At 39.0% G+C, this 26,406-nt stretch overlaps 1 protein-coding gene across 1 annotated transcript in view; it reads right to left on the bottom strand.

The window, feature by feature from the left end:
* The window catches only part of INPP5A (inositol polyphosphate-5-phosphatase A), a 366,757-nt gene that overhangs the window by 43,627 nt on the left and 296,724 nt on the right, over positions 1 to 26,406 (bottom strand). Inside the window, exon 8 of the mRNA XM_029911375.1 lies at positions 9,683 to 9,767. Coding sequence (XP_029767235.1) covers positions 9,683 to 9,767 — 85 coding nt within the window. The remainder of the gene's footprint in view (positions 1 to 9,682; positions 9,768 to 26,406) is intronic.

Below are 26,406 nucleotides of genomic sequence, written 5' to 3'. Positions count from 1 at the left end.
CTTTGTTGCATTATTATTTTTTTAGTTACGAAAAAACCCCTGATATCCTGAGAGATTTAATATAGCCATCTGCAGTGTACTGTTGCCCAATGAAGGTGACAATATTCCTAGATATAGGCCTACATTATAGAGCAGTGTTTCAACTTCTGCTTGCTCCTGTGAAAGGAATGTGTTGACTAAACAAATAAGGCAACATGCCAACTTCGCTCACCTAATTAGAAATAACAGGAGATGGTGAGGTGGTCTGTTTTTACCACTGATCCACTAAAGGGAACAGTGAGCATGCATTAGACAGTCATGTTCCTGGAGGAAAGAAGGAGATGATGCAGTTCCTGGTTGGTATGCTACTGCAAAACAAGGAAAGTGGTCTAGCTTGTGGCTTGAATAATTTGAGGCAAAAAAAAAAAAAAAGTAAGAAAGGCAATGATAGCAATGCTGTTCTTCTAGAGGCAAGACTGAAACTACAGCCCTGAAGATAACTCAAAAGAATGCACTGTGTCTCCATCTGCAGGACCAGGAGTTAATCTGAGGGTACACACTACGGTGGCGGATCATGCAGAAAGCGTGATTAGCAATTCCTTAGAGAGGAGCACTGCCCACTTTATGGAAAGCTCCCCGTTTCCTGCTTCAGTGCTTGAAGAACTATAGATGAAAAGCCAAACCCCTGGGGGTCAAAACCCTCCCTCATGCCAGGCAAATCAATCAAGAACATCTGCTCTAACAAACAGAGGGGAAAGGGCATTTCGGCATGTTAAAAGCACAAAATGACAGCTAGCACTGGACACCAGTGTGTAGGCGGCCTTACAAATTTACAGACAGGGGTCATGACCTTTTTCCTAACACTTCCATATATCCTTATGAATTAGGGGTGCAAAGAAAGATTTATGGGACCAATTCTAGTCCCAAATTTACTGTAGTGAAGTATCTTTGAAAGTGATGGAAAACATCAGACACTGGTTAGTTGTTTTAATTAACAAAATATATACAGAAGCATGCTAAATTTTGAGATTAAAATGACATCAGATCTGTCACAGTGTAAAACCCTGTGTGGTCTACAACAGTCACAGCAGGAAGGTGGTAAGCTGCTTGCTCTCAGTGATTGACAGAAGAGAATTCACTTATGGTGACCAATGAGATGTTCTACTTCATTCATTCACATTAACTTTTATTTTTGTTACAAGTGCAAAATTAGAGAACGTACACTTTTGTGATCAAATCCCTCACTTGCCTCCCCCCCTAAACTTTACTCAATACGTTTTGTTCATTGCTTAGCCCTAAAATGTCATGCTTTAAGATTTCATCATCCTTTTTTAAATTTATTATTCAATTAATAGTCATCCAGTTCCCATTTAGTCCCTGAACCTACAAACACTTACGCATAGGCTTAACTTTAAACACAGGAGTAGTCTTGCTGACTACTCAGGTACCTATTAAGTGTTTCAAGCACTGGGGCTTTAATATGGACTCTTAAAACTGTTCTAACATTCTAGCACAGGCTTCATTTTCAAGCTACATGATACCTGCAGTTCCTGCAGATTTCTTCAGAGTCAAACTCCATTGCTATTAATTCTTACAAGGTAATTTGCATTTTGTCTCAAAGAAAATACATTATTATCCTCATTTGTAATAACACTACAATAAATTCCTAATTAACGTTTTTGGTAAGTGCAAAGATGGAGTATTACACTATGCAGATGTGTTATTAACTTCCATCAGCATGGTAACAGCAGAACATCAGAAAAAATGACAAAAAAAAGCCACTGTCTACATCAGTGGCTTTCAGCCTTTTTTCTTTTGTGGACCCCTAAAATATGTCGAATGGAGGTGTGGACCTTTCAAAAAATCAGCCTACTAAGCAAATTTTGCCACTCTATTACATGTTGGCCAAATTTATAAATGGAGGATGAGTTAAATATAATTGATTGTAATAAAAAAAATTAAGGAATTAGACATCAGATTTTAAAGTGAACAAAACTTGAGCAAATCTAAATATTACATATTCATTACGGGGCTGTGTCTTGTACCTATTTTATTAATCAATACACATTCTACTCTCCCGCCTCTCTGTTGGGAACACTTTTAGGAAGCAAACAGAAGACTCTTAGACAATTTGCAGTAAAAGAGTGCTATGTTAGCAGAATATTTTTAAAATTTTCACAAAATGTTTTATTAAAAAAAGTATTCTTTCAAAAGAGTAGCTGTAAGATATTTACATTTAAAAGGTAAAATATACTTGTATTGTACAAAAGAATTGAGTCTGGTGGTCTCAGTCTAAAACAGTGTCATCATTAGTAAAAAGGATGTAGTTATACTGTTGTAAAAGACATCTGGTTATAAAAGACAAATCTTTTTACAGCCTAACACTAGATCCTACAAACCCTTGTGAACAAGGACTAACTTCACTTACATGAATAGTTCCATGAGTGAAGCTACCCTGGAACATGAGGATTTGCAGAATTGGGCCCTTAAGTTCCTAGTGTCCTTACCAGAAAATCACCAAAGCAAGTCAGCATATCTAGCAGTCTCTAATAAGGAGATACACAAGACTATCCATGCATATGGGTGTTGCAGGTCAGTTTGTGGTGCATTGCCTGACACATGAGTGGAAACTTACACGGTGTTGGTGCTATCAATTTGTCAATGTCATGACAGCTCAAAATTCACCAAAGGTTAAATGAAAAGGCATATTCAGGATCAGATGATAAAAAACAGAAATAATGCAATTTGTAAGCTATATATTACCATTAGAATACTTGCTAGTTCCTTCTCTCATATCATTTCTATAATATTATATGATATACTTTCCATTATATGGTTATAGGGAATTCTAAAATAATAGTATTTTAAGCCCCAAACTGACATAAACAAGGAAAGTCACTATGCCCTTTAGAGCAAACACAGCTGGAACAGCTATGATTAAAAGAATAATGAGCTAAAATCTACATCTACTTTATCTGAACTGTGACAAAGTAGATACCAATTAACAGTAGTCTAGTGGATCCAGCAATTGATTAGGTGTGCAGGGTAACAAAGCAATGAAGTGATGTTTATTCTTTAGTGGGTTAATGTAGTTAGCGAGAATGGTGATTTACCAGGACTTTAGCTAAAAGACAAACTCTTGTGGCTTATTGCCACAGCAACATAGTGCCACCATAACTAAAGATATGGTAGTGCTTACATTTTAAATTCTTGTTTTAAGAAGATTTGTAACTCAAAGTATAATCCAAATTAAAAAGGTTGTGCACAAGCATATGCCAGTTTATGAAACAAACATTTTTGCTAATGACGTGGCTCCCACATCCTTTTGGTCAAATCATAGCCTTGCCATGAGCATTGTCCAATGGGCTGCATGTTGTTGCCTATAACATGTCCTCCAGCAGGCTGAAGAGGCAGCGCACACTTCCCCAACCAATTCCACGAAGACAGCTCCCTCCCACTCTCTGCAATTAATGTTGGGTACCCAGTGCCAAGGCATCTTACACCTTCAACTCCCTGCGTGGGTGCACAGGATTGGGTACAGTCTCAGAGGTAGCACATACACACAAATGTCATGTACACCTCTACCTCGGTATGACGCTGTCCTCAGAGCCAAAAAATCTTACCGTGTTATAGGTGAAACCACGTTATATTGAAATTGCTTTGATCCACCGGAGTGCGCAGCCCCACGCCCCTGGAGCACTGCTTTACCGCGTTATATCCGAATTCGTGTTATATCGGATCGCATTATATCGAGGTAGAGGTGTATGTATGTGCTTCAGAAAATAATAGTCTATGATTTCAGATGTTCTCTTTATCTTTTTGTCCCACTTTGGTCAAACAAAACTAGGTTTCACAATTGGAATTTTGCAAACAGCCTCCCTCAGTATTAAAAAAAGCCTTTGAAATGGTTAGTAGATAATATGCCTAAGCAGCAGCCGTTTTTCTAAAATTTTCTTTACTGTGCATCACGGTGCTATGCTATAGATTATACTCATACTATAATTCAAATCTATTGTAAAACAATTGCACTTTTCCAGTATTTGCTATGTTTGTTATGATACTGAGATCCTATTTCTTTTTTGCCAGTTTATCCCTCTGGATGACACAATGGTTCATGCACAGAGGGATCTCAGACTCACCAGAAGCTTAGCCCTGTTTTATTGATCCCCCCTGGTTTACTTCAAACAACAGTAAAGCAGAATTTCCTAGCAAAGAAATCAATAAAGCTTTAGATTAAGGTTCCCATAAAACATTTAATAGATTATATACTAATGATTTATTGTATATTAATTATAAATTAATAAAGGTAACATTTTGGCATCTAATTTAGCACACTGTACTTAGGTATATAAAGTCCATATCTGAAGTAGCCCTCCGCTCTCCTCTTTCAATGGCTCTGTTGAGAAAGACTTCAGAAATATACAACATTCTGCTGCTGTTTGGATATTATATCCTATAGCTCAACAAATGGCATCTGTTGCTTGTAGCATCTTACAGTAAATAAGCGCTTGGCAGTTACTGTCTCATGAGGTGCAGGAAAAGGTCAGTAGGAAAAGCAGAGATAAATTTACTAACATATACGAGGATAACAGTACCCTGGATTAACCCTTAGAACACTAGTATTTTACAGATGTCCAGACAATCAAATTAATGCATAAGATGTTTGCATGTGCATATATCCAAAACACCCAAAGGACACCAGCCTGTTACTTGAAAGGTTCACGTCTAGATTATATCCTGCTCCCTTTAGATACCACATCACAAATTCAACCTGCCATACATTTGCAGTATTTTGTCAAACCTGACTGCATTAACATGGAGTACTGGTTGGGGAATCACAATTACTCAGTTTCTGTTCCCTGCTTTGCCACTGATTTGGTGTGTGACCAAGGCCAACTCATTTCACTTCCCATTGACTTCAGTGAGATTTAGGGGCTATTGCAGGAAAGGGCTGCTATATTTAGAAGTCAGTTTGTAAAGTGATTGGGGATCTTTCTTCATGATAAACACTACATAAGCTCCAGTAATTAAGGTTCTATCTTGGAATCATTTAAATTACAAGTTACTCATAACTAAACACTTTCAATTTATACCTCAGATTCTGGCCTATCCTCTAAGAACCTACATCATACCACAAAATCTTTCCAAATCAGAATCCTGTATACCTATTATCTGTTAATTAACAACCTCTCTATGTGTTAAGATGGTGTTACAGATATTTTGCCAGCACTTTCAGTTGTTCTATGAAGTGATTTGCACATGGCATAGACAGTTCTTAAATCTTCTAAATCCTATGGACATACCAGTACATATCATATGTTCAACGCAAATGTCTACAATGTTAAGATTGTGACTTGAATTGCACATATGTAAGGAAATTCAGAGCTAAAATGTTCAAAGCAACTTTGACTATGGTTCTTTGTGCATGCATATGTACTGTTTCAAAAGCGTCTTTCATTACATGATCATACAGCACAGGGCAATGTGGTATACTAGTTGTCTAATAAAGCAATAAAACAGAAAACAATTGCAATTTTTCTAAACGAGCTCTTCTGCAAAGAATGTATAAAAAAGTTTGATTCATGCTTAAACTGCACCTTTTCTATAACCTTAGGTGAACATATGTAGCAAACATTAATATTTGTAAAGCACTTTGAAGACGAAGAGTGCTACACCAGTACTAAAGTTGGTTATTCTTAACATTTTTATTACTGCATATTTATTGTATGATTCACATATTGTGCCCCATTACTAGTGTCATTACTTCTTGTTAGAAGTGAATCTCTTTAAAAGACTTTGAACTGAAAAACCAAGATTTGCCTGTCCACAGTAATTAATGGAAAAATCAAGCATAAAGGTGATTTAATCAATAAAATAAACCAAAATGATACATAAAATTATAATTGTACCTGTCACTCTGGCTTCACTTTTTGGGTTTATGATGTCACTAGGAGACCTGTCTAAATTTAGAGTCTTGTTATTTTTAGTTGGTTGACCATTACTCCTCATTTAATACTTACTTAGCACTTTTATAGCATTTAACATTTTGAAATGCTTTACAAACATAATATTATCAGCTAGAATAATGATAAATTACACTTCATATCCACTTAGTGCCATTCTACCAAAGACTCCGAGGACCAGGATTTCACCCTAGCAGTCCTGACTACCAATTCTGTACTCTAATGCTAAATAATAATTCCCTCTTTTGAGATCTGATGTTTGAAAAAAACACTTTGCAGGAAGAAGTGTAGATGATGAATATCCTAGCAAGATTATTTGTGGAAGTTCCATCTCTGTAGATATTCAAAAAGAGGATAAATAGGAACACAATATTCCGCATGGATAATTCCATACATGACAGATGCTGGGGCAATAGAAGGGCAGCAGGTAGACTACAGTCTGCTAGATCTAGGCTTCACTCTTGAACCTGGGTTTCTCATACTGACACAGAAATACATTTTGAAAGGAAAAAAAATCCAATTCCACTTTAGTTAAAAAGGAAAAGAAACAAGGCATAGAAATCATATACATATGTCTAGCTATTAAAACTTCAGCCTTTTTTCTAATTACTTCTTTAAAGAGTGGATTTTGATAAGTTTTCATATCTTATAAGTAGATGGCACCATATAAAGAAATAGAATATTTGTATCTAATATACACATGCATACTTATGGAAAAATTGTGAGCTATTGGCAATATTTCTAATTGAATCCAAATGTAGTTACATTAATTAAAATCTTAATAAAAATCAGCAAATTAAGAAAGTATTCATTATGGGCTCAATCCTGACTGATTACACTGACAACAGTAGAAGCTCAGAGTACTCAGCACCTCACAGGATAAAGTCCTATAAACAGTACTGCTGAAGATTGATTGACAGATTTTTCTCATATACAAGTGCTCTCAGTTACATTAGTGTATCCTGAGCAAAGTAAAAAAATAGCATAGACTATTCCAAAATAGATTATTCTATAGCCTACTTCTTCTTTCTGTAAATATGGAAGTTACTGGGGTAGTACCAATGTAACAGACAAAGATGTGATCCTTAACATAGACAATACAAAACTGCATATTCTGAATCAGTCCTTGCATTTCACTCCAATTACACTTTAATTGAAACATTTAACTACAGTTAAAAACGATTGCAGTGAATAAAAAGATGAAGGTTTATCTAAACTCCACCTGTCTATACTGTGCTGCCATGTGACACACCCTGATTTTTCAGCAGAGTAGGGACTAATCACATGAGGAATGGGGGATGCATTGCATCTCTAGGCAAAGGTACTTTGCCTTTGAGCATACAGACACAGTGCTTCCTGCTGCTTAAACAACAAAGAAGTATCAACCTTTGGGTTAGAACGGCAGTTCTCAACCAGGGGTCTGAGGCCCCCTGAGCAGGTTTCAGGGGGGTCCGCCAAGCAGGAAGCCTTTAGACTCATTGGGGCCCAGGCAGAAAGCCAAAGCCACGCTGCCCTGTGCCCCGCCATCTGGGACTAAAGCTGAAGCCTGAGCAGTTTAGCTTTGTAGGGCCCCTTAATGCAAACCCTGGCTTTTATATGCAGAAAACAATTGTTGTGGCACAGGTGGGCCATGGAGTTTTTATAGCATGTTAGGGGGTCTCAGAAAGAAAAAGGTTGAGAACCCCTGGATTAGAAGATGCATACTTGCCCTCCAGGATGCCAAAGAGACACTAAAATACCTCTGAGAATTAAAGAGGGTAAACAGGAGAATAAAATAGTTGTTAAGCCTGGGATTACTGCTAAAGCCCAGCTCCAGGTAAATCAAGGTAATCTCAACTCGTGAAAAAGGTTTATTGTATTCCCATTGACTTCAGACAAATCTTCTGTTCATATTTCCATGTTGAGGTGCTCATATCACAAAAGTTTGCATAAATGTCAGCTATTAATATTTTCACAGAGTTTGTGGTTTTTGTGGAATTCTATCATAGAAGTTTACGAAATATCTCTAGCGTTATATCATTTTCCTCATTAGTTACACATGCAAAACAACATGTATTTAGCTTAAAAAAATAAAACCAAATAGGAATTAGTCTTGATGAGGTATAGCAATAACAACAGACACAAGCTTAAAATGAAATTTTGGTCTCATGCACAAAGCCCAGCTGAAAGTACTTTGCACAAAGGATCTAAGCAGCAGTTTAGGGAACAGAAACCTCCCCCTCCATCCTGCAGCCCCTTTGGTCAAAATATGAGTCCCACTGATCACACTTACAATTCCCCCTAGGGACACACACAATTCCTGCTGTCCAGTAAAGAAGACAATCACAGAGCAATAGTCTGCAGTGCAGTCCCTCTGCATGTGCTCTTTACAGTATGCTCCCCCACACAATAGAAATGTAGTGTTTCAGCTGTAGTAAGAGGAGGCCCTGAGAGATAAACCTTGGTATCAGAGGCCTGGTATGAGGCCTAAGGCCTGAACTAAAGTAATGGTCAAGACTTTGCTAACATAAAGCAAAGTTAAGCTGTGAGCCAGAGGCAGGCCCTGCTCACAGAAGCTGGCAAGGAAAGGGCTGATGCTGCAAAAAGATACATACCTAAAAAGTACTGAACACTAGATATTAAAACACTCCTGGAACATTCCACAGATAACATGGAACAGGCCGACCCATCCCAATGACAGGGGCAAAAGGGTAAAATGATGGATAGATCGAACCAACATGTACAAGGTGAGAGGCGGCACCTTACTACGTAGAAGGGTTGTACCTTGCTGCGTAGAGGGGTTGCACCTCAATACGTCAGGAGTGATGTGTAACTTGTTTGTACCTGTGTATAAAAATGTATCCCTGGGGTGGTGTCTTTGTCCGGCTGAGGGGGCAGTGGAAAGTCCCGCCACTGAGCTGAGTCCATTGCCGAGCGGCACTTTCTAGCAGTATGCCCGGTAGACTAAGTAATCTACGGGGAACTGAAATTGTGTCAGGGTCGCAATAAACCTGGCCGAGGTGCCTTTGTACCTTACTAGACTCTGTGGTTATTGGGGGTTCTCGTCGGGTTTGCTGTGTCAGCTATCTGCAGAGCTGGGACCGCACACAGAGGGAACACACGCACGCAGCCGAGTGACATCAACATAGAAGCAACCAGAGCACCACACCGGTAGCATCTGACAACATCAGCTACATTTGGGGCCTTGCTCCAGTGGAAGTGGAATTGCCATGATCTGGCCCATAGTGATTATAGTAAATTCATCTTGTTTGAGGTCCATTTTAAAACTCCCTGAACTGAGAGAATCACTGGCTGGCAAATGAACATACTACAAGGAGCAAACGAGTCCTCTTGATCCTCAGAAATGCGAATCCTAGCACTATAGCCTCTTGAACCTTCAATGCCTTTCTGGACAAAAACAACCTGGTTTTCTCACAATAATGGCATAAATAACAACCTTTCTGTTCCAAGGGGTTTGATTACCATAATACAATTGTATTCTTGGGCGACTGAAAATCTTTAGTACCTCTTGTTAGCTCAGTGATGTTACTTTATTATTTAATCAGATACTTTCAATAACAATTTTGAGTTACCTGTTAGATGTTCATGTTGAAAGCCCCTAAAAGTATTCCTTGGCAAGTTTGATATCATCATTAAAATTGCCTGTTAAGTTATTTTCTGTTTTTCTCTCCAAAGGGAAACAATTTTAGAAATGAAAACCCTTAGATAGCGCCCAGAGATGAAGAAAGGAGAAGTCCTACCTCTACTACTGATTTGGAATCCAGTCGAAAGTTGAAATCTCCAAACACAAAATATGAAACCTTCTCAAACCGCTGATCTCTAATTCTGAAAAGGCAGACAAAAATACATTAACTGTTGTCTATTCAGCTTTCTATGTAAAAACAAAAAAGCTCTTTACAAAAAAAATCCCTGGAATTGTAATTGCAAAATGTTAAAATATATTGCAATGAAAGCTATATATTCACAATCACATTTAACTTTTAAGCACAGCATTAGCAAAATTATTTGTGGAACAGTCAACAACAGCATTAATTTATTTGGAATAAAACTTCACTATATAGTAACAACTTGTTTGATCTATACTGTTATAAGCATGCAGATGACATGTAGTTCTGTTTCTTTTTCCTCAAATCCAGATGCGTATGGTTTATTTGCTTTCCCTGGTTAAAACAGGGGCTTGTATGTGAGTAACCTGGCTGCAGTTCAGTCCAGACAAGTGAAGAGGTGCTTGCTCAGCGGCCAGGGAAAGCATCCTGAGAAGATGGTAGAGATAGTGACTAACTCCAGTGGGAGTTGTGGGTGCTCAGCAAATCTGAAAATCAGCTCCTAAGTGTTTCAAGGTGGACTCTTAAAAATTGTGACACCCAAAATTAATGGACACTTTTAAAAATACCTGCCTCAAACTCTGTTGCTTCAGTTTGACATCTGTGAAATCAGGGCCGGCTCTAACTTTTTTGCTGCCCCAAGCAGCAAAAAAAAGCGCTGCCCCCCGAACCCCCCCCACCGAGCGCCGCGCCGCTGGAACCCCCCCCGAGTGCCGTGCCCCGCGCCGCCCCCCCGCCGAGCGCCGCACCGCTGGAGCCCGCCCCCCCGCCGAGCGCCGCCAGAGCGCCCCCCCCCGCGGGATGCCACGCCGTGCCGCGCTGCCCCCCGCCACCCCAAGATTGGCCGCCCCTTACCAGGTGCCGCCCCAAGCATGTGCTTGGTTGCCTGGTGCCTGGAGCCGGCCCTGTGTAAAACAGAGGTCCATAATGTTTCCCCATGTTTATTCAGCACCTTGAGATCTATGGATGAAAAGTGCTATAGAAGTGCTAAGTATTATTTGTTACTATTTGGCCTGATATTGATCTATGAAGTCCTATGTAACCTGGGTTATGGCTCACTGAGAAAGCTCCTCTCTGTGTACCATTATCACAGTCGAGACACATGAGCTAAAAATCCTTAGAATTGCTTGTCTGCAGGAAGATGTTCTCGCTGGAAGGCCTTGGACTCTGGAATTGGCTATCACCAAGACAGCTGACATTCAGGATATGGTGTAAAGCTTACATCTTTTCTCAGGCTTTTGATCAGAGTTGAGAGCTGAGTGAGGGGTGGCTCTTTGTTTATTTTTTTCAGTGATTATTTTAAAACTTAGGTCAGGGTTAATTATTTAATACTTTTAAAAATTGTACATGCTTCTAGAGACCTTGGTATTGGCCATATCTTTCAAAGTGGAATAAAATCAAGTAAACCAGTCATTGAATCAGCACCTCATTTTGGGAACAGAGACCAACTAATCAATCTCCTATTATCAACTGGTGAAGACATGAAGTAATTGACCAAAATATTATGACTACAATTAGAAAAAAAATCACTAGACAAAAAGCACAAAATACTTTTATACCATATTAGGAGCACAGTGCACAACAAAGAAACAATAAATCTAAGGCACTCTGGAAGTAAATAAATACATAAGCATGATGATGCCAGAAATCCCAACTGAGCTGGAGGTAAGGGCCCACATGGATAGTTAAAGAATTATAAAGAAACCTACAGTAAGTGGCCTTCTGGAGCTATAATGCCCAGATAGGAGACATTTGTTTAAAATGGCTTTAAACATTTTAATAAATTACCCCCATTTGGACATTTCAAAGCTATAAAGTAAGAAAACATCTGGGTCTTTAAATGAGATACTGCTTTGCTTGTAAAGTATCCCTCCACATTTTTACCCAATGGCAATCTATTACATAAACAATATTATTTCACTGAAAAATTCATGCACACTGAACCTATGACAGTGATTATTTGAAGAAAATTCTCCTGCAAAGAGCTATCCTTTTCTGCTAAGAAAATCTCGAAGCCCTCCATTCAATTGACAAATTATTGCAGGTACTATTAATAAATACTATCCACTGTCAACTGCAACCAACCATTAAGAAAAGCCTGTCAGTTTTGACCTATACATAACATTAGTTTGATTAGTCCCCTCATGGCACTTTAAGGGAAAATGAGAACTTAAAAGTTAAACCATTTACATTACCACAATTTGCTCACACTATCATTGCAAAATCTGATATACGATTTGAACACAAGAAAAGCTCCATCTGCTTTGCCAACTTTCCTGATTCATATCCCAGTTTTGGCTTTGCTCGGTGCCATTTACTGCTGACAAAAAGCTGAGAGGTATCTCTGGAATGACATCAAGGTCTAAAGAAGTCCTCTTAAAACAAACTGATATTATGAAGATGAAATCTGTAATTGTATTATGCAAAGACGATTTTTTCAAATAAACACATTGTGCCAAAAAACTCCCAGTTAGAACTTTTGATAACTAAATTAATTAGAAAAATCTCAATCAGTTACTGAGGAACAAAATAGCAGATTGCCAATGCTGAAAATTTATTAATTAATATAATTAATAACTACATATCAATTTAGGGAATCAAAATTTTACTAGTTTGGTCTAGTTTAGTCTTTTGTGTGTGTGCACACAATTGTTGCACACCACTTTTTGCATGCCTCCAATCTTACGGTGCTTTGCAGGTTGACTGTTACTAACATGTCCCTATTAGTAACTGGTGTGCCCTCCATCCCCTTGTGTCAAATGTCCAGAATGATGCTTCCCTCCTTTAAAAAGTGGTACAGAGCCATATTTTGCCCATTTGCTCCTGCATCCCAGTGTATCATTATTCTGGCAATACAATCACAATTGCACACCAGAAGCCTCAGGACATGCCTCGTGCAACTGCTTGAAGCCGCGCTGAGACCCTGGATCTCATCACCATCTGGGGAGAAGCGTTGGTTCAGGAAGCTCTTGCGGCCAGCCACAAGAATAAGGACCTTTTTGTGGACATTCCAAAGCAGATGTCTGCGAGGGGTCACTACTGGGACACTGACCAGTGCTGGATAAAGAATAAGCAGCTCAGGAGAAAGTACATTGAAACAAGGGATAAAAGGAGACAATCGAGTAAAGGACGTGGGACCTGTCAATTTTTTGATTAACTGGACAGGATTTTACATAATTACAGTTCAACCAGAGGACGGCCAGCTAGACCCACTGGAGGCTGAGCAGGAGGATGCCTGAAAGGAGCTGCCCCCTGAGAGCTAGGATCCATTTGGGACCCAGGAACCGGACGATGGCCAGCTGGAAAGCCAGCCCCTGTCTGGCCCTGCTACTACTGACCTCAATTCCTGCCCTGCATCGGCTGAACACGAGTCCCAGCCAGAAACCCAGGCCAGAACTGAAGAATCTGATCTCCTGGAGGGAACTTTGGCATGTAATTACCTATATTTACCATATATTGTATATTATTATTGTTGGCGGAGGTGAACTAGGAGCTCCCACCTCCCTCCTAACTCAGTCCTTTTGCTGCTTCCAAGTGGCAGCTGCAGTCTGTGCCTCTCCCCACACCCTTCCTCCCACAACAAATTTGAATAACTGAAGCATTCATTTGTGCAATATTCAACATTTATTGAGACAGGCCTTAGAGGAAAAGAAATATGGTTGGTTTTTGTAGTTTACGTGAGATATGAGTGCACACTGCAGGCCCTGGCAAGGCACAAACTATATTGCTCTCGGCTGAGGTACAAAAGCCCCGTAACACGCATTGGAGCTGATAAACATGGTAGGATCCTATTTGTTTTTCTCTGTACTTTCGTCAAAGTCTGCAGGGGAGATATAGCAGGACCTAAGACTAAGAAATAGCTGTTTTGTTTCACATGTTACAGGGAATGGCTGGATGCCCTATGCCGCTGGTACAGCTTGCAAGCCCCTTCTACTTCTACAGTGGTTCTGGGGGGACCATAACTTCACAGAGTATCAAGCTGGTCTACCCTTTCCCTTTTTGAATAAGACCTTTCTCTGCTTCCTAGTCTCCCATCTCAGTACAGCAGAACCTCAAAGATACGAACACTAGAGTTATGGACTGACCAGTCAACCAGACACCATGTGAAACTGGAAGTAACCAACCAGGCAGCAGCAGAGACATAGAGAGTTGATCTGGATACCTGCCGTGTCCACTAGGCCAGACCACCTAAATTCTGGTTCCTAACACAAACAGGCAAATTCCCACTTGACTACCATTCTATGAATACTCAGACCATAGTTAAAATGTTCCTTCCCTCTGTCAAAGTGGCCTGTCTATGGCTTCATTAGCTAAGCAACAGGGGATAAGCCACGTCTCCCAGAATAACTGGACCAACCTCCACACCATTAATGTCCACAGTGCAAACAGTCCGTTCACCATTAATTTAAAAAGTACTGAGTTCTGAAAGATCCTGCCATCATGGACCCTCCTAGACCATGCTGCATATGTGTCTGTAAACCTGCCATGGTGGTCCACCAGTCCTTGGAGCACCATTGAAAAATACCCCTTTCTGTTTATAAATTCTATGCCCTGGCTGGGGGAGAAGGCTAGGGGAAGGGAGAGAGGGTAAATGATAGGCACCTGAATTCCCTCATTTGTCCCAATACAGTTTGGGAATTCCATGCAATGCAAAGCTATCAACAATCTCCTGAGTATTAACAGCTTCATGATCTAGTTAGACAGCACCTTGTGAATGGCATAACAGACCTATATGAGAATGGCCCAAACAGCTGATCTCCCCAAAATTGGCTACAGACTGGAAACATTCTGGGGTGCCCAGTTTCCAGATGGCAATGGTGACGGTTTCTCCACGGCGATGGCGGACTGTATTGTTCGTATGTTGTCGTTGCAGTTTTGTGGTCAGTTATGCACAGATCTCAAAAAAGGTAGCCCTCCCCATCCTGAAGTTCTCGCGCTGCTGCTGGTTATTCCAGCTCTGCAGAACGAGCTGCTCCCACCAATCCACACTGATATCCCGGGCTCAGAAATGGCACTGAAAACTGTGTAGGTGATCTGGGAACAGCTTGGTGTCCTCCTGTTCTTCTGCCTTATCCTGATGCCACCACTGCAGAGTATCTTCCTGCTCCTACATCATCTGGTTGGTGTGAAAGTCCAATGTCAAATTCATCTGGGTCTGAGGGCTATAATACAGCCCAAGCAGCCCATGCCTATTCGTGTTTGCCATCATAGCTGTACGGAGCATTGCTGGGTCCATGCTGGCCAACAGCAATTCAAAAATGTCATGAGCCAACCTAGAAATGGGGTGGAGACAGTGGAAATATGGGATTTCTTTTAAAAATGTGAACCAACCTGACTTCCCACAGTTCACAGCGAAAATAATACCAGGACACACACCGCTCAGCAACGAATGATGGGATACCCCTGGAGAATGCGACACTTTTAGTTCACAGCAAAGTGTTGCTGTGTGTTCACATAATGCCAACTGAAAATGGATCAGGCATTCTGTGTGTAGACTATGGTGTGACCCAGATACAGAGAGTTTCCTGATGTGCATCAAAAAGCTTCAGCTTAAACGCCTGTGTATACACAGCCTGAGTTTTGTGGTCATTCCCTTAAACGTTGGTGCCTGCCAGGGTAATTAAGAATTCCATGCAAGCTTACTCTACTTATAAATTCCACAGATGCTAGAATCTGTGAACATGTAGGCATTATAGCCTTTTTTAATGATTAATAGCCACAAACCTACTTTTAATAGGATTCAAATTGGTTAACTAAAATATATAGATGTGAAGCAGTGCCCTGGCTACTAAGACTTTTCCTTTATCCAAGGAAACCTGAATACTAGATAGACTTCAGTAGTCTTGCTACCTCGAGGGCCTAATACTGAAATCTTTACTTTCCTGTCAGTCATCCCAATTAAAATCAATGGAACTGTTGGCGTAAAAGCTACTCCTCTTGATTAAGATTGCAAAATCAGGGTCCAAGTTGGCAGAGGCAGAGATAGTAAAGGAAATTATTTGCTCTTCCATTGGTCAATGAAAGAAGCAACACCTGCATTAGAGGGATCAGACTGCAACAGAATGCATGATAACTCAGTATACAATATTGTTTGGTCTGGACTCAGAAAAAAAAAATTCAGGTGTTTAGGCTAGAATGAACCGTCTCTGAAAAATGTTCCATTCCTCTTGGTCCTGCCAGTTACAATTATAAATCTATGCAGTTCATTAAGTGTCAAATACACAGAGAAATGAGAAAACACCTTCTTCTCCCTCAGCAAGCAAGGAAGAGCAGATGTTTTGTTTTTTCAAACAAGATAGGAGAGCTTTAGAATTTGTTTTATTGTACTTTAGTATTTGCCATTATCACAATTTCCTTTGAACATGCCATGAATCAAATAATCCTTTAAAAGGTTGCAATGAATCACCCAATGGAGTGATAAATCTGAATCATGTAAAAAGAAAGCAGCCAACCCATGTCACTAGCATTAATTTAATGTTTCTTAGTGGGAGGATCTAATGCTATTTCATTTAGCTTTTATTTGCTGTCTGTATCCGATTATCAAAAAAACCTAACATTCTTGCAAGTTTTAGGTCTTTCTGTACAGTTTTATTTTTTTAACAGTTTATGGCAGGATATGGGACAGCAGACTAGTGAACAAAAATGTGACCGCTGCAGAGAATTATAAAGTGGTTTTTTTTTCAGTTTTACATAAAAGAGCAAACTAAAATCCATCAAGTTCTAAGTTGTGTTTGTGATAATCCTGGAATAAAAAGACCACAGAAAGCTCTCCAAAAAAGACTACAGCCATTCCCTCTACAAAAGAGAAATTTGCTATAATCATTTGGTCAAAAATGCACTGCTCTTGCTCCACAAGGCAGTTCTTAAGTGCAAAGAATTTTGTATGTACTAACATCATACAATAGATTCCTATTATGCTTCTGTTCATTTTAGATACCAGAATAACATTTCTAATAATGTCAACCTTATTCAAAGTTATAAAGAGGTCACTGTACATACAAACTCATGGTGAACACGACTGTAAGTTAATTTTGTTCTTAATTTACTGAATGACATGGGTAATCCACTTATGCTTAATATCTGATTGCCCTCCATGTTTAAAATTTTCAGAGCTATAAATGTTAGTGGGCATACAATTGTCCATTCTTCTTTTAGTCCAATCACAGTATGGGACTCAGTGATGACCTCATTAGGCACTGAAGTCACAAGATACTAAATGCCATATAAAGTAGTATTTCCTTTTACTGATTCCACATGAATAGACCTTTTAATTTCATATAAAGGCCCTACACTTCTTGTATTAATGGTAAAGTAAAATGGAGGGACCAATCCATACTGGTGCTGCACTCATTCTTATGTGTCACCAGGTCATAAATCATGGATCTTGGCACTGCAGTAAGCTGAGCCATTCTATGATTCTTTCCCAGTGAATTGTGGGAGAACTTTTCTGTCTGTTGGACACAGGAAGAGAATTGTTGGAAGGCACTGGAGGACCATTAGCACTCAAAGCACTCAAATGGTTTAGCCTACATCCCCACTGCAAAGTGGGTGGGTTGGCACTCAGGCTTTAGCCTATAGCCCCAGACAAGTGCACTTGTCTGTGCTGAGAGCACCAGCAAACTCAAGCCAGAGGGCTGTGTGTATGGCTGGGATAAGGTTAGGGACCAAACCTGAGTGAGAGCCTGAGTCAACTATGCAGTGAACATACCCTCAGGGTTCGATCCTGGAAGCACTTACACAGGCAAGTAAAGTTACTCATATGCATAGATATTTGCAGGACCAAGTCCTAAATTTGGGCTACCATTATTAATCAAGTAAAGGCACAAAGGCTGAGATTATTAAAGTTGCCTAGGGAATTAGAACTTGCAATTAAAATGAATGGGAACTGGGCACCCAAAATCCATAAGTGGCTTTGAAAATCTCAAAGTGTCTAATTATGTAATTAATCAAAGATAATATGGAGTATCACACGTAACAGTTTATTCATAATGTTTATTTTTAAATCAGCAATTCAAAATTGTCAAAAGCAATTAAAATCCTTTTGTGATTTATTTTTGAGTGTTACTCAAAATATGCATTATTCTAGTGAAGATCAACAGTACGTTTATAAAAATTTACTCTCATTTATAAAGTTATCAGGCCTACTGTACATGTGTTCTCAATTCATTCAGGTTAGGCCAGAAAATAATAGGACATTATTGACTTTCACTTTACTTTCACGCTTATCCCTAACATACTGTCATTGAAAAGGACAGGAGAAAAAACAGCTAAATATCAGTAATTTGGTGGAGGGGGAAGCAGTTGAACATAATTCAGTGTGACAAGAGGCAGAGTGATTTGGCTAAACCATTTCTCAGGGTACTTTGTAAGGAGGATCAGCTGCATTATTCCTTTAATAGCCATGTCTAATGCAATAGCCGGGCGGGTTTTGTCCCAAGTCAAGGTATCAGCAGCAGGTCAGAAGGTAACATTCTGTTTACACGATTATTTCCTAAAGCACTTATCTTGCCTTCGGTGTGAAAGTTGACTTTTCTGTTTGTAAGGGGGCCTAAAGAATTGAGGGAATGGGAAAAATTAGCTACACTGAGCTGGAGCTGAATAGAATTAAGTGGGAGGTCTGAGAAAGTCCTGCGGTGGCACTCAGCAGGATACCTTATTAGCCGCGTCATCGCAGTTCATTCAGGCAAACCATAACAGTGTCACCAACATTCCCACACAAAGACAAAGTTCCTCACACAGTCTATAAACATGCTTCCCCTAGCCAATTTATCCTAGCTTGACACTACTGAAAAGAGGTTTTTGTTTTGTTTTGTTTTGTTTTAAAAACAGTAACAAAACAAAACAACCTTCCTCCCTCCTTTTCCCCCATAGCTCTGCCAAACTGGCTGAATTGAGGATGGAGAACAGATGAAAGGGTATTGTCACATTTCTTGGGAAGAAACAATCCAAGGGTCAAAAATGTTATTCAATGAGCATATTTTTAATCATAACAAAAAGTGGATAGAAAAAAAAAAATACGGAAACGTGGATAGCCGTTAATATTTACCTATTTTTCTGGGTAGTGAACAATCTCACTAGAATTGCTATATTTTGTGTGTATTATACATGTAAAGGAATTAGTTGTATAAAACAACATTTTAAAAAATATTATATATTTAGAAAAATAGTTACAAAATAGCTCTTGCATCAATAAAGTACCTTATAGTACTAAAGAAATCAGTAACAAAATGTTTGGTCTGCATATTAAGCAAGCTACAGACCTGCTAATATAGTGGTAACTCAGAGGTAGTGAGAAATACAGAATTATAAAAGTAATTCAAAATATATTTAAAGTGATCATTTTAGCATTTTAAAAGGCACATCTTGCATGTGAAATTAGAGGACTGTAGTGAGACATCTGACATAAAATGCAGCTCAACATCCATAAATAAAGTTGTTTATAAAGAGGTATGTTGTAAGTATATTTGTATAGCATCATATCATAATAAAAGGGATCTTAAAACCAGAAATAAGCAGCACAGGGGTGGTAGATAGCAGTATAACCTAACTGAGTCACCATGGTATTCAATTTTTAGGTTAAAACATTCATTTTGTTTACTGTTAATCTCATTAGAGCTTTGAACCAGAAGGGATCTATTTCAATTTGAATCTACTAAAATAATGCTGAAGTATGTCTGTGCATGCTGGGGTAAAACCTTTTCACATTTAACCTGATCACTGAAGTGTTCAGAAAGCATTGCAGAGTTTGAAACAATAGGGAAGTTTGCATACTTGCTATATGCAATGCAAGACACTGAAGCCCCACTGTTCACAGCAACTAGAAAGGGAGTCATAGAGTAGTGTTAGAGTGAAGGTCACAGAAAGGTTACTGGATAGGAGACAGAACCACTGATAAGTATTTAACAATCAGATACAGGTTCCCAATCAGATTAAAGAGAAAACAGTAATGGAGCATTAAATTATATACTTTTCACTTCTATTTATCTTTAAATTCCAGTGAGTCCTAATAACAACTCCTATAGTGACTTCTGGTGGAAAGCAAAGGAACAACTACAGTGAAATCTCTGTTACACTATCACAGCCTGGCCAGGACACTGAAGGTTGAGCTACCAGAGACAATTAAGGTTTGGCTAACACAGCACCAGACATGTGGCCTTTAGGCTCCTATTCCCATCAATCCCACCTTCACTTTTTACAAAAAAAAAATTTCAGCCTAATACTTACATTGGCCACCTGTTCCTTAAAATTTTTTCTATAGGAATCCACAAAAAAGGACCACTAGATTTAAGAAATAATAATGAATTTTTAAGAAAAGTTAACTGGTGACAGTCTAAGTGTACCTAAACAGACCTAATGTAAGTGCTTTCAGTGGCATATCTAAAAATGTTGTAATATTGTCATTAAAAAGCTGAACTTTATCATATCTCTGTGCCCTACTCTTTTTGATATAATAGCTAAAACCTATTAATAATATCAAAACATCTCTAAAGGTCAAGCAGAAAACAGCAAGATGAAAGGAGTTGTCAAGAAGCTACGGCAATCATCTTAATACTCAAGGCATTTGCCAGGGCTGTTTAACTAATATGTGATGTTCACTTTTAATTTCAATATAGTGCCATTTGGGCAAAAAATGTTCTATTTTTTAATTAATTACCATGTCAGTAGCTATTAAGATTAAAACAAAGACCACATCAATAATAAATATTAATCCAAAGAAAGGATTACAAGAAGAGCAATAAAAATCAATTTTTAGAGCTGGAAAACTGTGACTTTTTCTCGTTTGACTGGTATTTTCATTATATTGACAAAACCATGATCTTACCTGACACTGACATTCACCTAATGTAATAGCAGCCATGTATAATGATGTAAGTACTTGTCAATTTTACTACAGTAGAACACAATTCTATTAAACTGAGGTTAAGTTATAAGGAAATTCTCTTGCTCTTCATCAGATGTAAAACAACACATATGGATCAAGAAATTCGAGAAACTGTTTTTGTTTTTTTTAAAATAGTTCCCTGTTATGTCATGGGAGATTAAAACTCTTCCAAATAATGTGTGAAACTCACAGTGTTAATAATCTTTATACTTACTCATTGATAGAGAATAGACTCCTACTACTGTATGTCTTAATACACATCGTAAGTATAGCTACCCTATAATATATTAAAGGATTGGGTAAAACAAAATAAAACACTGTGACGATTTAATAAAAAACATACCCGGAAACTGGGCCATAAAATGTCCTGCAGAATATTCCAGCATGGGGTTTTGTTCTACTACCTCATGAAAGTTAGAAATGCAAATCATACTTTTGCCTTTTTGTGATACAATTAGAAGTGATCAGAGGATAGGCATTGCATGTCCTAGTTAGGTAACCAACATTACAAGAAGAAGATTAAATAACACTACTGCCACCACTTTCTCTCCAAATAGAAACACTGCCATTTTTTTTTTATTCACAGGGTGGGTATAAGATGTGGCAGAAGCTTGCCACCATTACCCTTCCAGTGACCTCAGCCTGGAAGCATTGCTCTGTGGCTGTGGGAGATAAAGGAGCCACTAAGTCAGTCCTCCACCACATATGTGGAAAACACTGATAATAAATAAATAAAATGACTCAGTGGTGAAAACAAATCTGTATAATCTGGGAATGTCAAAGAATGTCTCCCTAAATTTTAAAATCTTGTGCTTCATCTACTATACAAACACATGCCATTGTTCTAAATATATCCTTAAAAATATAAATGCATGTTTACCATTTGAAAAAATAACTTTGTAAAATTATGTAATAAATATGCAACCCCCCCCTAAAAATACTACCCAATTTAAATTCAAAACCCATGTGTGCATGTTATCTAAGCAATACTCATTAGTTAATTTTCTGACCAATAGTGTCAGATATGTAAAAGGCTGAGCCAGTGGAAAAACAAGAGGAAAAAGCCCCCAGCCTTTGACTTTATCTGACAGGTTGAAGGTAACAAGATAATTTTGCTGGATTTATTCTTTGTGGAACATATTATACAAACACACTAATTTTGAGAGCACTTAACCCTAGTTTAAAGAGCGGGAGGGAGAAGAGACTGAATATTAATGAGATGGACCCAATGTGTTTAATGAAAAGTTGCTTTTTCTGAATGTGACATTGGATGTTAAACCCTGGTTAGAAGATATTTGAATGGAAGGCATATTTGCCTTGGGACTACACTTTATTTGGGCGCATCACAAATTTCCTTATAAACTTGAAAATGCCATGGTTGCAGTCAGAATATTCACTTGTTAAAGTAAGTATTGTAAAAATGAGATGAATGGAATAAAACAGGGGGAAAATGATGTGGGCTACTCCTAGAATTTTCTCAAATGACCCAGATCTTTAGAATGAAGTTTTCCTTTGCCTAGAAACGAAGTGGCTTTTCTTTTCCTCATTCAGCTGCTAGTTCTGGGAAAAGCCCAAAAAGAAACATTTAGATTGGAGGGGTCTTTGAGAAGATGTGACAGTTGACTGATGAGCATCCATAAAATGACAAAGAATAGTTGTGTGAAGCCTGTGCATCACATCGCCTCTCCCTGGGAAACTAATTGCTCTGAATTGTTAATAGTAACATTATTTTTCTGGCAATCATTTCTTTTGAATACCCAAAATGAGCATGAAACAGCTCCTTTGACCGGACATAAAAGTTAAATGTCCCAATGTTGATCAAATTAACTTCAGCTATGTGACAATGGACTATATTTGTGAGAAAATAATGAAGGGCACAAAGGGGTGCTTTATGCCAAGATTTCACAGTTGTAATGTAAAAATGTTTCTGTTGAACTAGGCCAGGCAACATTTCAAAAGGAAAACAGAAGAGCACTGTCACTTTCTAAAAAAAAAGCTCATTTCATGGATCTGAATGGTCTGGATAATTTCAGGAAGTTTCAAAGGTTGGCACATCAAGAACGACAGCATCAAGCTACTATCTCACATCCTGATTCTTATTTAACTCTCATATAATACTCATAAAGAACACCCTCTTGTAGTCCTTAGTCAGGCAACAATCCTATTGAAGTTGACAGAAATTTTCCCTGAGTCAGGGCTGTAGGATCTGGCTCAAAAGTAGTCTAATTTCCTGCAGACAAAAAGACTAATTTGTAAATAAAATATTTATGTAGGCGTGAAGTGAAGCATGTGCATGAAGTCTGTGATCTACACTGCTAACCGCATGTTCCTCTCCCTATTTCACATATGAACTTAATTCCCCAAATTTAGAAGTTATGAAGATGCAATTGCAGTGAAGACAGGGGCGGGATTAGGCAAGTACATTATCCAATATGGGAAGGGAAGCAGCTTTCAGATGTTCACTTCTGAAGCATATGGAGTAAATTCAGTCTCTGTTATATCAGTGTAAATCCAGAGTAACACCATTGACCTCCAAGAAGTTAGACTGGATTCATGCAAATGCTGAGAAAAGGATTTGTCTATATATAGTCTACAACAAAAAGTCCATGATAATTCTGTCTTCCTCATGGTCACTGAATTATAAAGGTAAAAAAATAAAACGACACACTACACACATACTCCAGTTGCCCTTTGCACATTCTCCTCACCACATTATTCTTATGCCTCCACTTTTTGTTTTTTAAAACCAAAATAAGCTGTTTACTATTCTAATATTATTAGATTAAGTATATGCATTCAAAAAATCGTATTTGGAATTACTACATAATCATGGAAACATTTCTAGATACCTCTAACATTAACTTTCATTTTTAAAAAGTTTATAATTTAAAGATATTTGAGAAGCTTCATGCCTATGTACTAAAGCTTTGGCATAAAATAATATATGTGGTTAACAAGACTTTTGTAATGTTAAAATAATTTACTTAAGTTTTACTTGTATCTATTGCTTTTAATTCTTGCATAAGAGAATCTTGTGGTCATTTGAACCCCACATTAACGAGGTAGCAGTTAGTTAATGTTTATGAAGATATTCACAGAAATGCAGATGGACACAGAGGACAGAACTATGGTTCACTTACTCCCACAGTGACTTACATCAACTGTGAGAAGGTGTTTCTGTTTCATTCACTGAAGGTTTAGCTCATTAAACTGTTTTCCTTCTCAGTATTGTTCACTGAGTCTGAACTGCATTGCAGTTAAATGCTCTTTAGCAGTTTAAAGGCTTTAGAGGAAAAGACTTATCAGCCTCTGTTTTTAACAGCACTAAATCTGCATTATTAGTTCATGCAGATAAGGGGATTTAAAGGCCTGGCTTGAAAACTCTCTCTTCTATGTTTATCTGACACTGCATAGCTCCTGTAGCTCAGCTGGAAATGTAGATCTATGAAGCTTTAAAGAGAGATTAAAGCCAAGAAAAGAAGTACTTTCCCCCCTATAGATGTTCTCACTTTTCCTTTTCTTACTGTCTGAAGGAGTGATGGCAGACAATGGTCAAAGATGGTTCCCAAAACCTTCTGAATGGGGACACTGTTGGTGGTAGCATTCATTCAAAGTGAGCTTCAGTGTATTGTCCTCCCCAATCAGCAGATCAGAATAGAGTTTGCTGGTGGCTGCCAAAAGGTTAGCAGTGCCCATGAAAGGGGTTTCCCATTATTCACTGCTCTTACAGAACTCCTCTTTTGTGCTAGTCAGCCCATCATTTCTCTATGGAGGTCCGGATCTGCGGCTGGCTGCTCTCTCAAAATGAGCAATTCATGTGAATGCAAACCCACAGTAGTAGTGCAACCTAAAATTGAAGGTTTTCTTTTCTAAAGACAGGGGAGTTAGGGCAGTTTTTGGCAATGTCACATTTTAATGATATACCATCATGACATCTTTGACCCACAGTTAACACTAATACTACAGTCTGATTTCCTTACCCTTGCCAGGGCATCGTGGGAGGTCCAAAGCCAAAATTAGCTAAATGAAGCACATAGCATGCTGTGGCAAGCAAGCAATAAATAATACAGATAGATCTGTTTAGGTTCCTTAATGCAGAACGAAAGAGAAGAGGAACAGGAAAAAAAACCCCAAAAAACAAAGCAAAGGAATAATTATCTTATCTGTTGGGGTACTGTAACAATATATATCATATTTTTTGGCTAAAAGCACTCCCAGTCAAACAGATCTAGAAGTCATTGAAGCTTAGTTCATTAATTCAAAGTATCTCTTATAAACTTACACAGCAATCTATTTACATAACATCAAAAAAGTTCATGATTTAAAAAAAAATGTTTTAACCGCTTTACTCTGATAGAAATGGCATCAGAATAATGATTTCTCTTCTTCCAGCCCTCCCAAAAGTGAGAACGACACACTAAATGTTAAAGCATTTCCTACCTACCCCCTACTGGTGTATAGTGGAAAAGTAGGTTGTGCACACAGTGGAAAAAAGCTAAATCTTTCATTAAATAGATGGGCCAGTTTTTAGCTAAATGAAAATTATCCTGGAGACATAAGCAGAGAGGTAAGGCTTTGGCTACTATATTTTCTAAATAAGAAAGTATCTATACCTAATTCTATACTTTAAGAGTCTTTCAATTAAATCTAAAAATAGGAAAAAGCACAATACTGTCTACATACAAACAAGGTATTTTATGCTGGATATCTAAATTTGGCTCTATTTCCTCTTCATTTTCTATAGGAAACAATCAGCAAAATAAACTATTTTTCTTTCGTAGAGAATTCCTTACAGAGGATGATATTGTATGCAGCATCTCAGTGCAAAGGGGAACATTGTGTGTAAATGATGGAGAGAGGAGCTGGTTCATTGACCATGAGTCACCCTTAATCTCAGCCCAACCTTTGAGCACAGCCTAACCTTTGATAGGGTGAAGGAATGGGGATTTTTAAGATCCTCCCATATTTGTACGCATTTACCCCTTCTCCCTTGCTCATCTGACGCCCCCGCTCCCCCATCCCCCCAAAGTGCTCCTTATGAGGCTACCCATCCAGTGCTGCTGAAAGTAATGGCTTGGGGGAGGGATGCACAAGCCACTCTTAGTACCTGCCAGTCTGAACTTGGATTTCCCATATAGCAACACTCTTAGGCTGATCTCCAGTATATTAAGGCTCAAATAAATAAAGTTAACTCGCTCAACCTTTTCTGAAAAGATGTGGCTGTGACAGTTTCTTCACTGGTCTTGGACATCTTTTACTGAAAAACCATGGGCAGGATTGAACTGGGGACCTCTGGAGCTTAGTGCATGAGCCTCTACCGCAGGGGTCGGCAACGTTCGGCACACGGCTCACCAGGGTAAGCACCCTGGCGGGCCGGGCCAGTTTTATTTACCTGCTGACGCGGCAGGTTCCGCCAATCGCAGCCCCCACTGGCCGTGGTTCGCCGTCCCGGGCCAATGGGGGAGGCGAGAAGCGGTGCGGGCGAGCGATGTGCTGGCCGCGGCTTCTCGCCGCCCCCATTGGCCCGGGACAGCGAACCGCAGCCAGTGGGGGCTGCGATCGGCCGAACCTGCCGCGTCAGCAGGTAAATAAAACTGGCCCGGCCCGCCAGGGTGCTTACCCTGGCGAGCCGCGTGCTGAACGTTGCCGACCCCTGCTCTACCATATGAGCTAAAAGCCAACTGGCTCTTAACCAAGGCTGTAGAGCAGACTCATTTAATTCTCTCTCTCTCTCTCTAAGTGGTCTCGGTGCCACTAG

This window comes from Terrapene carolina, unplaced genomic scaffold, assembly GCF_002925995.2.
Source record: "Terrapene carolina triunguis isolate 2854851 unplaced genomic scaffold, T_m_triunguis-2.0 Scaffold95, whole genome shotgun sequence".
In the NCBI taxonomy this organism is placed as follows: domain Eukaryota; kingdom Metazoa; phylum Chordata; order Testudines; family Emydidae; genus Terrapene; species Terrapene triunguis.
This window is presented reverse-complemented; position numbering and strand designations above follow the sequence as displayed.